The 15,730-nt window shown below is 39.6% G+C and overlaps 2 protein-coding genes across 2 annotated transcripts; both read right to left on the reverse strand.

Moving 5' to 3' along the window:
- Nucleotides 1-1,072: 1,072 nt before the first annotated feature.
- On the reverse strand, nt 1,073-3,839 carry LOC110916919. The gene is made up of 2 exons (XM_022161572.2): nt 3,327-3,839; nt 1,073-2,933 (listed from the first exon to the last, which is right to left on the reverse strand). Exon 2 carries the CDS (start codon nt 2,930-2,932, stop codon nt 1,145-1,147), a length of 1,788 nt encoding a protein of 595 aa, XP_022017264.1. The 5' UTR covers nt 2,933; nt 3,327-3,839; the 3' UTR covers nt 1,073-1,144.
- A 3,043-nt stretch (nt 3,840-6,882) lies between these two features.
- Nucleotides 6,883-13,690, reverse strand: LOC110919340 (beta-fructofuranosidase, soluble isoenzyme I). Its single transcript, XM_022163610.2, is given in 13 exon segments — nt 6,883-7,022; nt 7,135-7,296; nt 7,373-8,062; nt 8,064-8,164; nt 8,167-8,229; nt 8,458-8,466; nt 8,588-8,893; nt 11,576-11,660; nt 11,706-11,874; nt 12,479-12,660; nt 12,749-12,773; nt 13,500-13,565; nt 13,683-13,690. Coding segments are annotated over 13 exon segments (1,950 nt in total). The 3' UTR covers nt 6,883-6,938.
- Nucleotides 13,691-15,730: the final 2,040 nt, after the last annotated feature.

Raw genomic sequence — 15,730 nt, forward strand, 5'->3', positions numbered from 1 at the left:
GTCACTTTGTCGCCCGCTACTATGAGGTCTTTAGCAAAGTTTGATTCAAAGGCCGATAGTTTTTATCAAATTGTGAAGCCGACTGATTACTTTTCACATCCGGAGAAATTGGTGGCAAATAATGTGATGAACACAGAGTTGTTCGTATTGAATAAGGAAGTGGAGATGAAGCGAGACAATTCGCGCTGGCGGATGTTTGTAAGAGCGAGAAAATTTCGTACAAAAAGACGAAATTGTGGCATAAAATCAAGTTTGGTGACGGTGTTAAACTGAAGGTGCTTCAATGGGGGAAGGAAGCACCTAGTGGAGGTGAAATGGATGACCAAGACTCGAGTGATGAGGCGAAAAAGAGAAGCAGGGGAGATTGTGGGTACAGGTTCGAGTGCACAAGTTGAAGAGCCGAGACAAACGGCTCACTCATGGGGTGTCTTTGACGATGAGATGCAGGCTCGGGTGGAAAGTATGCGTCCACCTGAATATGTTACTTGGGAACTTTTTCAGCAGTCACTTTACGATCAGGGTTCGAGGCTGGGTGTCGTACGGGAACGACAACACAATGAGTTAATGGCCCATCAACGAGCTGTGCATATCGGTAACGAAATGAATCTGAATTTATGGGCCTATGATGAAAATCAAACAAGGCGACACAATGATTATTGTTTGGGGGCGCCGTTTGTGCAAAATCCATCTTACGTGGATTACAGTCAGCTACCACCATTCCAGCCTGGTATGGTGCGACCTCCTACGTCGCAGGTGCATGGTTCTATGTGGCTACCACGAGTGTATTTAGAGCCGCATTTTCAGAGTTCGTATCCGTTCCGCCCACCACCGTATCAGTATCCTTCTTAGCAGCAGAGTCAGCAAGAGCAGCAGTCGTCGTCATCTCAGCAACAGCAAGATCTGCCCACAACAGGAGGTTTGGTGGATGTATTTGATATGAGCTCCTTTTACGACACTCTGGGCAGCTATTATGGTGGACCGAAGCCATCATATGATTGAGCATTCACTGATATGCACCATCGATCAGGTCCACGTGCTTGTTCTGTACTTATTTGAACAATTGTTCAAATAAGAAAAATAAAATTGTTCAAATAAGTACAGAACAAGCACGTGGACCTGATCGATGGTGCAGATCAGCGAATGCTCAATCATATGATGGCTTCGGTCCACCATAATAGTTGCCCAGAGTGTCGTAGAAGGAGCTCATATCAAATACATCCGCCAAACCTCTTGTTGCGGGCGGATCTTGTTGTTGCTGAGCTGACGACGACTGCTTCTCTTGCTGACTCTGCTGCTGAGATGGATACTGATACGGTGGTGGGCGGAACGGATACGAACTCTGAAAATGCGGCTTTGAATACACTCGTGGTAGCCACATAGAACCATGCACCTGCGGCGTAGGAGGTCGCACCATACCAGGCTGGAATGGTGGTAGCTGACTGTAATCCACGTAAGGTGGATTTTGCACAAACGACACCCCCATACAATAATCATTGTGTCGCCTTGTTTGATTTTCATCATAGGCCCATAAATTTAGATTCATTTCGTTACCGATATGCACAGCTCGTTGATGGGCCATTAACTCATTGTGTTGTCGCTCCCGTTCGACACCCAGCCTCGAACCCTGATCGTAAAGTGACTGCTGAAAAAGTTCCCAAGTAACATATTCAGGTGGACGCATACTTTCCACCCGAGCCTGCATCTCATCGTCAAAGACACCCCATGAGTGAGCCGTTTGTCTCGGCTCTTCAACTTGTGCACTCGAACCTGTACCCACAATCTCCCCTGCTTCTCTTTTTCGCCTCGTCACTTCCTCATCACTCGAGTCTTGGTCATCCATTTCACCTCCACTAGGTGCTTCCTTCCCCCATTGAAGCACCTTCAGTTTAACACCGTCACCAAACTTGATTTTATGCCACAATTTCGTCTTTTTGTACGAAATTTTCTCGCTCTTACAAACATCCGCCAGCGCGAATATAGTGTGTGGCTTTCTAAACGCGTACTCCTCAGGCCGGAGTGCCCTGTGCTTCTCCAATAATGCACTTAACAGTCGCGCGTGTGGGATTAACTTTTTGTTTTTCTGATTTCGTGCCTGCCACACATGCATTATTACAAGCTGCCTGAAAGAGAGGTGTAATTGACCGGTCATCAATGCGTACAGAACTAGTAGCTCCCACTTTCTAACTGCCACCCTATCACCCGTCCTGGGTGTCACATTCGTAAGAAGGTAACTCAACAGCAGGCGGACATTCGGTTTCAAATTGTCTCGCTTCATCTCCACTTCCTTATTCAATACGAACAACTCTGTGTTCATCACATTATTTGCCACCAATTTCTCCAGATGTGAAAAGTAATCAGTCGGCTTCACAATTTGATAAAAACTAGCGGCCTTTGAATCAAACTTTGCTAAAGACCTCATAGTAGCGGGCGACAAAGTGACTGTTTTGTTGTTGACTTTTCCCGATAACGTGATAGTTTTCGGAGGGTCGTTCCCATCGTCTTTTGTAAGCGTGCTCATCCATTCCATAATACTTTTCACGTATACATCTCCGTTCGAATGACCCTTAAAACTAAGCACTGCTTCCCATCCTAACGCGGTGAATTTTTCAAAGAACCCAAGAGCCTTGAAATCCGACCCCATTATTTTTTTTTCGCACATCATATTCTCCTTAATCGAATGAGCATCACCCATCTTCTCATAGAATAACTCCGGCTGAACTTCCAGTGGCAACTTACTTAACGGCCCATTTACCCACATACCCCTGTACGGGATGTCACCGTTCTTCATAACATACGGTTCCTCCTGAACCTCTCGTTCTTCTTCCACCGGTTCACGGATTGATATTCCGGTTGTTTTCCGCTTCTTTGCCGCAGCCGGTTTAGATGGCGGATCAACAGCTTTCTCTTTCCCTGGGCGTCTCAGCCGCGTCATCCTACATCACAAACCACAAACAAACAGTTCGAATCAGATTCATTATATGAAACATAAACAAGTGTGTAATAACCCTTCCCCACACTTGTTTCATGTTATAGCTACTGCCCTTTTAGAATTCAAAACAAACAATCGCCCAATATCTGTTGCAACAGCATTATCTTTACTTTTTATCAATATTCATGCTCATTAAACACCAATCTAACTACTGTGTCCACCCCCCAATCTCATATAACAGTAGCAAAATTCAATATTTATCACAAATTCAAAGACAAACCACAATAACATGCTTCACAATCTCAGTTTCGCATATAGAGATTCAAGTGTTCTTCATATCTCATCCAAATAACCACTTACCTTCAACACACTAACACAATAACGAATAAAAACGTACCTTTTATGTTTAGATATGCTAGAATAAGCTTCAGAGTCAATAAACTTCACTGCAATATGGAAAACCCCAAATTTGGAAATTAGGGTTCTTCACACAATGTGCTGATTTCTTGCAATCGGGTGAGAATCGGACCGAATGAAGGTTAGAATCTTGTTCCTTGTTAAAAATCACTCGAGAAAGACTCTTGAACGGCTTGATTTGGTAAAGATTCGAAAGAGCTGGAGTATGAGATGGTTATGGAGATTAAAGGTTTAAGAGAGGGAAGATGATTATGCTTGGGAGTTTGTGACGTCAACAATAGTATACTTCTGACTTAATGTGATAGTTTGTGACGTCAACAATAGTATGCTTCTGACTTAATGTGATGTTGGATTATGTTATGCGGGTCGGATCCGAGGAGGTTGCTTTTTAAAATTAATTTTTAAACACTTTACCCGACCCGGAAGTGTGCGAAACTTACGGTTTCAATTGTTTTCACACATTGAGCTGGGCATGCAGACCGTAGGTCACAAACTCCACATGTGGCTTACGGAATTACGTTGCTGTTTCTTTTTCACTTCCGCACCGTAACTTACGGACTAAAAACCATGAGTAGTTTCACCCTTTTCTCTTTCAGATCTGGGACCACAAACTGTAGGTCACGAAATCAAACATTAAGTCTCAATACCAACTTGCTGTTAATGAGAACACCACACTTTGTTTCATTCAACCATCTATGATGGTGGGGCCCGTAAACATCAAATATGTGGCCATAAGCCATGTTAAGGAAGTCTTGCCACTCATCCCATTTCTTTTTAATTCACACTGTTGCGTCGCGCAGCGGGGATTCCATGTTTCATACGAAGAAGAGGTGTTAGGTGTTGGTTCAATGTGAAGAAGAGGGGTTTGTTTGGTTTGGTTCAATGTGAAGAAAAGGTGTTTAGTTGTTGGTTCAAACGTTGCAACAATAACGTTGTTTAGATGGACATGAGAGCAATATCACAAAAAGAGAAATATCTATGACTAAATCTTTGTCAAGAAAAGTTTGAGCAAGGGCTAGGGACACTTGACAAAGATGTATTGAAACCAAAAAGTTGTGTGGTTTCAATAGCTTCAAGTAGTCAAAACTACATTCTTACATGATATAATCATTATGCGCATAGAGTATTCTAATACTTCGAGCAGTATATTATTATAATGCTAACTTGCGTATTTTTCTTATTTCATCAATTCTTTATTACAACTTTCATTTAGTTGCTAGAAGAAATTACATTTTCTTCAAGAAAGAACAAAATTTTACCAACATAAATATAGCATTCATTCTAATTTCTAAAAAAAAAAATTCTAAATCAAAAAAACAACATAGTTGCATATCAAACACTTGCTCTGCTTACAGCCAATCTCTCTAAAGGCTTATTCGTCATCATAGAACCCGTCTTGTCGGAACCCAAATCCAGCACCCCGGTTGAAACAAAAAATCAAAATAACGAAAATCAAAACTGGGTTTTTCAACCTTTGGGTTACATACGAATTGAAACCATCAACGGAAAATCAAGTACAAAAACCTGGTATCTGCTGGTTAAAGACAAATCGGTTGTTCACGTTTAGATCACCGTAATCCGTGAAGAATTGTTGTTATTGTAGGCAAAACATGAGCTAAATACAAGGAAGTTTGGTTGAAAAAAAAATCAACCTGCAAAAAAATAAACATAACTTTAACTTAAAAGTTAAACACGATGATATTCCATCAGTTTAAGTTCAAGCTGTACAAATTCTCTAAAGTGGTTATCAATAAACTTCATTTTCTGCTTGAGTTACAGAAAAAATCGGGAGATCTGGAGGTTCAACACTGTTATCTCAGATCTTGTGGTTTGGTCGATTCACAACACAATGAAACCAGAATTAGTAGATCCCTGGGAGTTTCAAATGGAAAGTAAGCTAACTTTTAGCTGTTACATTCAAATTTCTTTGACCTTCAATAATAAGTCACTGAATCACATTATCTTACAATCCTTGTTTTGTAACCATGAGAACTCGATAACACTAAACTCATAACCCCCTTGCAGTACCATATTAGTAAACGGGATAAGATAAAAGCTTTATTTATTGCGCTCAATCTTCAAAATGCAGTACAAATGCAAAAGATTTATTCCTTATTAATAATCTAAGACAATTTGTCAAGCACTTGTACCTCAAATAATAATACTAACAAAAATGAAATCCTGTTTCGAACTGCAATCAACCCATCCTCTACTACTATTCTTTAGAGTATCTTTAGTAATCAAACTAATCATGAAAAGCAACACAAAATCCTGCTAGGAAATACCATATAGATTATTTATTAGCATAAGACACACCTAAATCTGAACTCTATCGACATTTAAAATCCAATAAGTAAAATGAATGAATGCTCAAGTTATAAAATTGTATAAATGAAAGTATGAAACCTTCTCTTAGATGATAATCTAGTAATCTGTAAAATGGAACCTTCTCTTTGATGAAGCCCTACACACAGTTTAAATCAAGAAAATCAAAGCAAAAAACATATGAGTTTTGCACAAATATTATAAAAATGTTAAACAAATCCTAAATCTATGAACAACCATGGAATAAAATGCTTAGAGGGAAGAAATACCTGAATGAAAGTAGAAGCTTTCTAGCATGAAAGAAGCTCGTTGCAGGTGTTATTTGGGTGGTTACCAGAACCCTATTAAAAGCAGCCCTGCCAACCCTCTACCTTCTCCACCCACCAAAACCACCAGAAAACACACTACTTCCGTCGCCCATGCGTTTTCCGGCCACTGTTACAGTACTCGTCGCACGCTACTGCCACCATAGCCACCCCGATCCCCCCTCTCCGGAGACGAAAGCCACCACCGTAACCATCGTCGTCTGCCTCCACTATAGCACGTCACCCCACCAAAGTCTTTCCTAAAAAGATGTCACCGCTGCCGGTCTCTACATCTTGGAATCTGTGGGTAGGAGGCAAGCACGCGCCGAGGTCCGGTCGCCGTCTCTGGATCTCCTTCTCTCATTCTCCCGTATTGTTATCCGGCTCCTTCACACGTTTCTGTCTCATATCTTTTTTTGTAGATGAGAAGCACCATCGTCATGAATTTGAAGGAGTAAAACTAATGAGAGGAGGTTGGGAGGGGAGAGAAGAGGACGAGTGTATACAACCGTCTAAATTACCAGTAAAAACACTACACGATTTTGTGGCCCTTGTGTGGCCCAATTGATATGTGCTAGGGAGAGCCTGGTACTATTCCTAAGGATAAGAGGGCAGAGGGGCACTCCCCTAGGGGAATCCCCTCTCTTACACACACCCAATCAGGTTATGCCACGTCAACTCTCCTGTTAAACTCCTCTCACACCCTCAATTTGATGGCGGTACTCCCCTCACACAATTATTTTTTTATAAAAAAAGAAGAAAAAAATATTATTGGTGGAAAAAGAGTGGACTCACATTAACAACCAATCATCCCCCTCTCTCTCCTCTCTCTCTCCTCTCTTTCATGCGGTAACTACACCCCGAGCCCGGTCACCGAATTCACTCACCGCGGGGATGGCGGCAGTGTTCCCGCTCGGGGAATGGGGTCACCGCTTGCCTCCCCGCATGGTGCCCCGTACCCCCTAAGGTATGTTTTTCAATAGTATCCATTCACTTGTCGCGTTTAATGCATCTTGATCCACCACAAATGTAGCAACTATATCCAACTGCAATCACCACATGTTATGCAATTATTTTCTTAAGATAATATTTGACCAGTTGATAACATGTTACATTATACTATATAAATATATAAAAACATTTGTAATTTTCTTGTACCTGTGTAGGTGTGCCTATGTCTAGTGGAATGATCGTACCCAGCTCTAATTCGATCTCATTAAACTCTTGACCGTTGTATCTCAAACTCTCGATCTCCTCAATGGGCCAATGAAGTAGATGGGTCCCAGTCTTTCTATCGAGTACCACGGTTCTTCCGACATTCTATAACAAAACTCAACATTAGAACGTTTGTTATACTTTGTTATTTAAAAAAAGTACAAAGACGAAATTAACATACAAAAATAGTAGCCCTTCCTCTAGTGAGATCCTGGTTATGTTTATCTGATTCGGCAACATAACCCCACGTGACCCGCCTTTTCTTCAACGGGTCGTAAAGACTCTTGGATGCAAAGAACCTTCCGTAATCACATCGATACCCAATACCCACGTCTAGTTCCGGGTTATCGGGAGTCCATTTATCGTTTATTGCATCATAGGTCCCAATTGAATACCAATCCTTACAATGTCCCTCCCAACTTTCTTTAATAACGTGTTTTATATCCGGCCCATACGCGGCCATATCAAGGGTACTATCGTTGGTTAATGATACCTGATAAAAGTCGACACATTCCCACATATCGGTATTGGGAACCGAATGCAATGGCTCATCCAACAACTTGTAATTCGTGAAATCATCGGTATGGTAAACAAATACAAGTCCCGTTTTGTTTTGTTTAGATCCCATGATCATCCTGTGTTTTCCATCGGGACCCTTCCAAACAGTTGAGGGGTCCCGATGGTCTTTTAACCCAATCCCTGGTGGAGTGTAAAAGATTGGGTTGCCGTCATATTTGACCCACTCTACAAGAAGTGGATAAGATATGTTGACTGGTACCGCTTTGCATTGAAACTGGGAAAAAATATTAGTGTTTCCCGTGTACAATGCAAAGATTTCACTGTTGGAGAGGACGGTGGTCGACCCTGATAAAAACCCCCTCAATATCGTACCATTCGGATGGGCTGAGAGCAACAGGAATCTTAAACCAGTTGATCAAGTCTTTCGACACGGAGTGACCTCATGACATGTTCTCCAAACCGATGCATACGGGTTGTGTTGATAGAATAAATGATACCAACCCATGTGAAACAACGGATCTGCATTTGAGGAATTTGTCAAATAAACTAAATTGGATAATTTAATGTGTAGATTAACGTTTAAATACAAAAAAAAAACTTATTTTATCACATAAGCAGTTACAATAGTATAATTGTTACAAGAGATTATTTAAGTAAGCATTATTTAAACGCCACTATTTAAAAACACAATAATAAATTTATTTATTCACTTTAAAAGTGCAAAGTAAAATTGGAATGATGACATACCGTTAGGATCTGAAGCAGAGTCCAGCCAAGAATATTATCAATAGCCATGAAATAAACCCAAAAAAAAAAAACCAATTAATATTGAAAAAAAAACAAAAATAGCGAATTCAATTGGGTAATTTTACTACACCATAAATGAAATTTTTCTCGGGTTTAAAATGGAAAGTTGTTCTCTGCCATTTCAAGCAATCAGCTTGCAAGTGTTTCCGGAAATATTTTTACAGCAATGCTGAATTCGTGGCTAGAACTTGTTGGTTCAGAATGATGAGTAAGATGGATAAAATGAATAACAATGTGATACTGAACGGAGCCCTGATGAAGAGCCGCTTTCTAACTGCAGCTGGTGGTGGTTTGGGGTGGTTCAGTAAGGGATTGTGGGTGTGTGCATGCTCAACATGACTAAAGGGTTGGGTGGTTTTTATGGTTAAGTGAGCGACTGTGGTTGTGTCACCTCAATTACCAAGTTTATAAGTAGATGTCTTGGGCTAACCTTTAACTGTCGAAATAATGAGGTGCATCATGAATGTGTCATATTATACACATTTTTAAACATTTCATATATATTATCCTATAACTCTTTAAGAAACTAATTAATATCTTATTTTTCCTATAACTCTTTAAGAAACTAATTAATATCTTATGTATCTTTTTAAAGGGGTAACTTTGTAGAATAGTAACCAAGTTTTAAAAGTGTTTCAATTAAGTCACTCAAGTTTTAAAAGTGTTTCAATCAGATCACTCAACATTCATTCTTCATTAAAATTAAGGGTTTTTTCATCAATTTCATAGGTAATCATGGTGATGTGGATTTTTGTTTCTTTTTTCACTTTTATTTGATGCTGACGTCGAGTGATGACGTGGATTGTAACTTGTTTTTTTAATTTTTAATGTAGTTAAATGGTTTTTAGTTTTAATAAATATAATTTCCTATATTAAAATAATTCGACCCTAACATCTTATGCTTCATTTTTTTCTTGACACGTGGAAAAAAGGACATGGCTCGATTTGAACGTCAAGTTATCTAATTGGGACAAAAACGACACCAGTGACCTTATTAGAACACTTTTAAAACATGGTTACTATTCTGTGAAATATTCCCTATATATTTTTAAATTATAACTCTATAAGAAGCTAATAAATAAAATGCAGAACTGATACTGTATCAATCACCAGACACGACAAACATACTTTTCTCTTTAGGAACAACAGCTTTGATGAATGTTACATGCATTCCATTAACAGGATAGATTGATTTCCAAGAAAAAACAATTTGAAGGAACCCCGATATTTAGGTTCCCCAATGTGTAAATATGGATCTCCAATGGGGCCACTCTACAATGAAAATAGATTCAAACCGTTTTGATTATCCATATCCATTTGTTGCACTGATGATTAGTTTGAACATTTATCATCAGAGATGACACGAACCTTAATTCGAAACCAACTTAAAAAGATCGTAAATCAAATCAATCAAGGAATCCACATGAACATTAATTGTAATTAAAACCCAACTTTAAGCAAAAAGCTTACAATCAAACCAACCAAGAAACCCACAGGAGTCGAGAAATTAGGTTAAGAATGAATTTAAGGTACCTGTAAGTGAAAGTGAAGCCCCCCGGGGACACCAAAGAGAACGACTTTCTTGCCGACGGCAAGATAGTGTACGGAGCCTTATAGCATATATGATCATTCTCATCGACATTGGGCATTGTTGAATGGCGGTGACGGCTGACATTCTCGGTAGAAGCAATCGTGGTTTTTTGCTGCAAGAAGAAAATGATTAGAAAAGGGTTGAAATGGAGAAAGATAATATGTTTCGTCGTGCACTACCATACCATTGTCCTTAAAAGATGATTGTTGCGGTGCCGTATTAGGACGATGAATCTGAAGAAGATGCATGTTGGTAAAGAATGAAGAGGACCTGGCATTGCAGACGCCTGGGAAAATAACTCAATCTAAAAACGTGTATCGAACCCGCGCCAAATCAATGAAAACAAAGCCCACAAACTACTGGACCAAACACCTAAACATGTAAAAGTATTAAACGCAAATGTATATATGCAATATCAGTATTCGGTGAATGGGAAAACAACAGACGGTCTTTGATCTAAACAAAGCGGTGAAAACTAAGGGGCTGTTTGGCAAGTGCTGAATCAGTAAGATGTCTAAACCAGTAAGAGGTCTGAACCATTAAGAGCCTATGGAATGCTTAATCGTTCAGAGGCAAATGTCTGACCAATTCAGATTAGAGGTCTTAACCATTCAGACTCTGTATAAATCTTAACCATTCAGAGGCAAATGTCTGAACCATTCAGACATCTGCTCGTGAAACAAACAGTCTGAATCATTAAGTGTTAAACCAGTAAGAGGTCTGAACCATTAAGAGTCTCATTAAGAGGTAAACAAACAGCCCCTAAAACAAAACTGGTGGAAACCATACATGTATTACACATGTCAATCGTTCAGTTTCAAACTTACAACGAACAAACTGGCCCGTTTTTAAAACATTGGTCATAGCATTATATTCATAGAATCTCAACTACATAAGCATATATTAGCATGTTGTCAGCTTCACGATATTAACATTAAAAGCTTTTGCACACATGCTACCTGACATTCTTTCATTTGCTGACCATCCAGTTAAATTAATTAAATCCAACGCGTGTAAGATGGTTTCGAAGTTCTTTCTCCTTTCACTTCATACTTTATCAAAACACACTATTCTTTGTTTTCTACTTTTATATATCCTGAATATTCAAATCAAAATCTGACCCTTTTTCCAAAAAACAAAATAATCATTACCGATAGGCACTATGTCGGATGAAATGTGTCAATATGGTGGAACACAGTTTTAAGAAAAAAATATTTAACTGAGTGATTATTATTTACAAGAAACTACAAGCTGATGCACACAGTAGATCAAATTGTATGAGTTCTAATGGTTTGTGAGTGTTGTGTGCTTACTTGTTCACCAGAATCTTCGCCTGCCCATTCACCGAATCTTCGCTGGAAACTCACCGGACGTTACCTACTCATCCAATCAACATTAATCGTCGGATTAAGGTTCAAGGACAGCCGATCTAACCAAATAGCGAACATGCAATAGTAAAGGGCTTACCGAAAGTTGATCGAAACCCTAACCGCTTGACCGTCGTCATTGTAAGAGCCGGCGCAGCATCCGATCTAACATACCTCGTTGCTCTCTGTCATAAACCATGTTCGCCGCCACCAAAGACCACTGATCATACCGTCACAAACCCTACTCTACGCCACCAAAGACTACCAACACCACAACGATCAAAATGTCGTCGTAAAGTGTTATTGACGCAGGTTGTAACACCGTCGGAACCATCGTCGGTTAATCTCTCAACCGGGTTCTGAGTGTCATCGTATTCTTTCTCTTCTCTACCTTTTAAACTGGTTGTAGAACGAATGAATTTACAGAAAAAAAAACCCTTCAACTGTTCATTCAGTTTGATTATTAATATTACTAAGTAAAAATGCCTAACTGTCTTCAACCTCACTCAACTAATTATCTATTTTGATTCATCATGTTTGTCATAATCACTTTGTAAAGCTACTCATACTCATGAAAAATATAGATTAACTTTCAAACTGTATATAGTTTGTGCCCTAGTCATTTGCTGCTTGCTAATTCTTTGTTAGGATATGAATTGTGGCCAACAATTGTGCAATTTCTTCTTAATGGTTATATCCTTTCTTGATCCAACTCGCCTATCAAATGGCTCACTAAAGAAGGAAACGTCAATTTGACCAATTTCAATTATGATCAGTTTGACCAAACAGTGAATATGGATCTCTAAAGTTCAAATCCTATAATAAGAACAATAATAAGAAATTATCAAACCTGAATTTCAGTAAATTACTTCAATCCACACAGGTTGTCGTGAAATCTGGAACGGTAAAGCAAGAGGTGGTTTTGGAAGCAGATTCACCACATCGCCGCTGTGATCATGGGTTACGGCGGAACCCTACACTCATCGGAACTAGCCACTACCACCTCTGCTCGCTAGAATCTTCACCGGAAAGCCCTAGAGTCGACGACTTCGGTTCTGTTTGTGGGAGGCGAGGACGCATCGAAGGAAGGCCGGTTGCCGGGGACTCACCGGCTCCTGGATCTCTGTTTCTCTCTCTTACTGCTCTGCTCGCTGTCTTGTTCTCTTTCTTTGTCTCTGCATTTGGCTGTTGAGAAAGGGAAAATAAAGTGGGAAAAAAAAACAAAAAGAAGGCTCGAACCGGCGCCTTTTGTTAAGAAACACTACATACCGACCACTTTACCAAATGCCAATACAGTTCTAATTAAGAAAAAACATGTATATATACAATAGCATTGTCTGAGGAATGAGATGGCTGAAGTTACTATTCACAAGCTTTGTTTTTTAATATATGTATAATGTATAATGTGTTTATTTGTTTTTTTTTTTTTGAAAACTGTGTTTATTTATTGTTTTTATTTTAGTTTTTTGTTTTTTTTATATAGTAAAGAGTTAAATGTCATTTTAGTCCCTGTGGTTTGGGCCATTTTGCCAGTTTAGTCCAAAGGTTTCATTTTTAACCTGTGGGTCCAAAAAGTTTTCACAGTTGCCATTTTAGTCCACTGGGTTAACTTCATCCATTTTTTCTGTTAACGAGAAGGCCAATTCGGTCATTTTATATGGCTGAATTGCCCTTTTAGTTAACAGAATTACATACAAAATGACCGAATTGGCTTTCTCGTTAACATAAAAAATGGATGAAGTTAACCAAGTGGACTAAAATGGCAACTGTGAAATCTTTTTGAACCCACGGGTTAAAAATGAAACCTTTGGACTAAACTGGCAAAATGGCCTAAACCACAGGGACTAAAATAGCATTTAACTCTATAGTAAATAAAAAAAAGGTTTCAAATGGTTTGAAAGTTTGAAATTGATTCTTCTAGATTCTACTACCGAATAAATTTCACTTTTCGATTTACTCGCCTGCTCCACCCCCCATAAAGAAAACGTGTCGTCCGCGACACACAATTGAATCCAAAAACATACCTGGGCGGTTCCAACTTCCCTACACTTGAGCACTTGTATCCGTGGAGAACGTTACCGAGTGAGAAACTGCAAGAATCACGTCCAAAACCACACGAAACAAAACAAACAAATGCACAATAATCTACAACCTCGGGCTGCCTCCCGAGAGCGCTAAGTTTATGAGTCTTCAGCCAGACTTCATACCTGAACATGGTTATTCCGCATCATGGACCAAAGTGCTCAACATGAAGCACTCCGACTGTTTATCCGGTCCGTTGATATCTTCCAAATACGGTTTCAACCTATGCCCGTTCACAACTTGCCTCAAATGGTCATCAAAGTCTTCAATTTCTATGTCTCCATAGTTTCCGATCCGCGTAATCAAATACGGACCTATCCATTTGCTTTTCAGCTTACCTGGAAACAATTTCAGTCTAGAATTGAATAACCATACATTGTGCCCTACCTCAAATTTCTGTAGCCTCAGCTTCACATCGTGCACCTTCTTTGTCTTGTCCTTATAAGACAATGCACTCTCGTATGCTTCGTCCCTTAATTCTTCAAGCTCCCTCGACGACAACTTCCTTGCATTACCTGCACTATCATAATCCAAGTTAACTTCTTTTACAGCCCATAACACACGATGAGCAAGCTCAGCGGGTAAATGACATCCTTTTCCATAGACCAACCGATACGGCGTGGTTAGAATAGGCGTTTTATACGCCACACGATACGCCCACAAAGCATCATCCAACTCAGTGGACAAATCCTTGCGGTTGGGTCGCACGATTTTTTGTAAAATCACTTTTATTTGCCTGTTGGAAACCTCAACATGTCCACTCATTTGTGGGTGATAAGGTGTAGCGATTCGGTGGTCTATGCCATAACGTTTTAGCAATTGTCCAAAATGAAAGTTTTTGAAATGTGATCCCCCATCACTTATGATCACACGAGGGATTCCAAATCGCGAAAATATGTATGTTTGGACAAATTTGCAAACAACTTTATGGTCGTTCATCTTGGTGGCAATCGCTTCTATCCATTTTGAAACGTAATCTACGGCCGGCTGCATGGGCATCTCATTCCGCTTTGAGATACTCCCTAATTGTTGACATCGAACACAATTCTTCGCAAATTCAGCTGCATCCTTGAAAATTGTAGGCCAGTATAGCCCACATGCAAGCACTTTATGCCCTGTTTTCTGCCCGCTGAAGTGTCCACCACACGCCAATGCGTGCAACAACTCTAAAACACACTTTATCTCTTCATCCAGAATGCAACGTCAGATTATCTGATCAGCTCCAACCTTAAAAAGATCTGGCTCGTCCCAAATGCATGTCTTCGCTTGAGCTATGAACTGTTGCTTCTTCTTTTTGGGCCAAAACTCCGAAATATCACCTGTAACAGCAAAGTTAGCGAAATTAGCAAACCACAGTTTAGTTGAAACATATAATATATTTTCATCAGGAAATGTTTCATTGATTTTAGCATCCGGTGCATCTATTTCATGCACCACCCGTGAAAGATGGTCTGCTACGACGTTTTCACTACCCTTCTTGTCTCGAATTTCAAGGTCAAATTCCTGCAACAACAAAATCCATCGGATTAACCTTGGTTTTGCGTCCTTCTCCTCCATGAGATACCTGGCAGCACTGTGATCAGAGTAAATAACAACTTTTCTAACCCACAAATAGGACCTAAACTTATCCAATGCATAAATAACTGCAAGCAACTCTTTCTCAGTAGTGGTATAGTTTAACTGAGCATCCGAAAGAGTTTTGCTTGCTTAATAAATAGCCACGGGTTTCTTGTCAACCCGTTGTCCAACACTGCCCCCACCGCATAGTCGCTCGCATCACACATGATTTCAAAAGGGAGTGATCAATCTGGTGATTGTAAAATGGGGGCTTCAATCCATTGTTGTTTTAATTTGTTAAAAGCTTTTAAGCACTTTTCATCAAACACAAAGGGAACATCTTTTAACAAAAGGTTGCATAGCGGTTTTGTGATAACAGAAAATCCTTTAATAAACCGTCTATAAAACCCGGCGTGTCCTAGGAAGGAACAGACGCCCTTAACATTAGTAGGAGGGGGTAAAGTTGAAATAACCTGAATTTTAGCGTGATCTACTTCAATTCCTCTATTTGAAATCACGTGTCCCAACACGGTTCCTTCTTGAACCATAAAATAGCTCTTTTCCCAACTTAAGACCAAATTGGACTCAAGACATCTTTTTAACACCTTTGTTAATT

This window comes from Helianthus annuus, chromosome 16, assembly GCF_002127325.2.
Source record: "Helianthus annuus cultivar XRQ/B chromosome 16, HanXRQr2.0-SUNRISE, whole genome shotgun sequence".
Classification (NCBI taxonomy): Eukaryota; Viridiplantae; Streptophyta; class Magnoliopsida; order Asterales; family Asteraceae; genus Helianthus; species Helianthus annuus.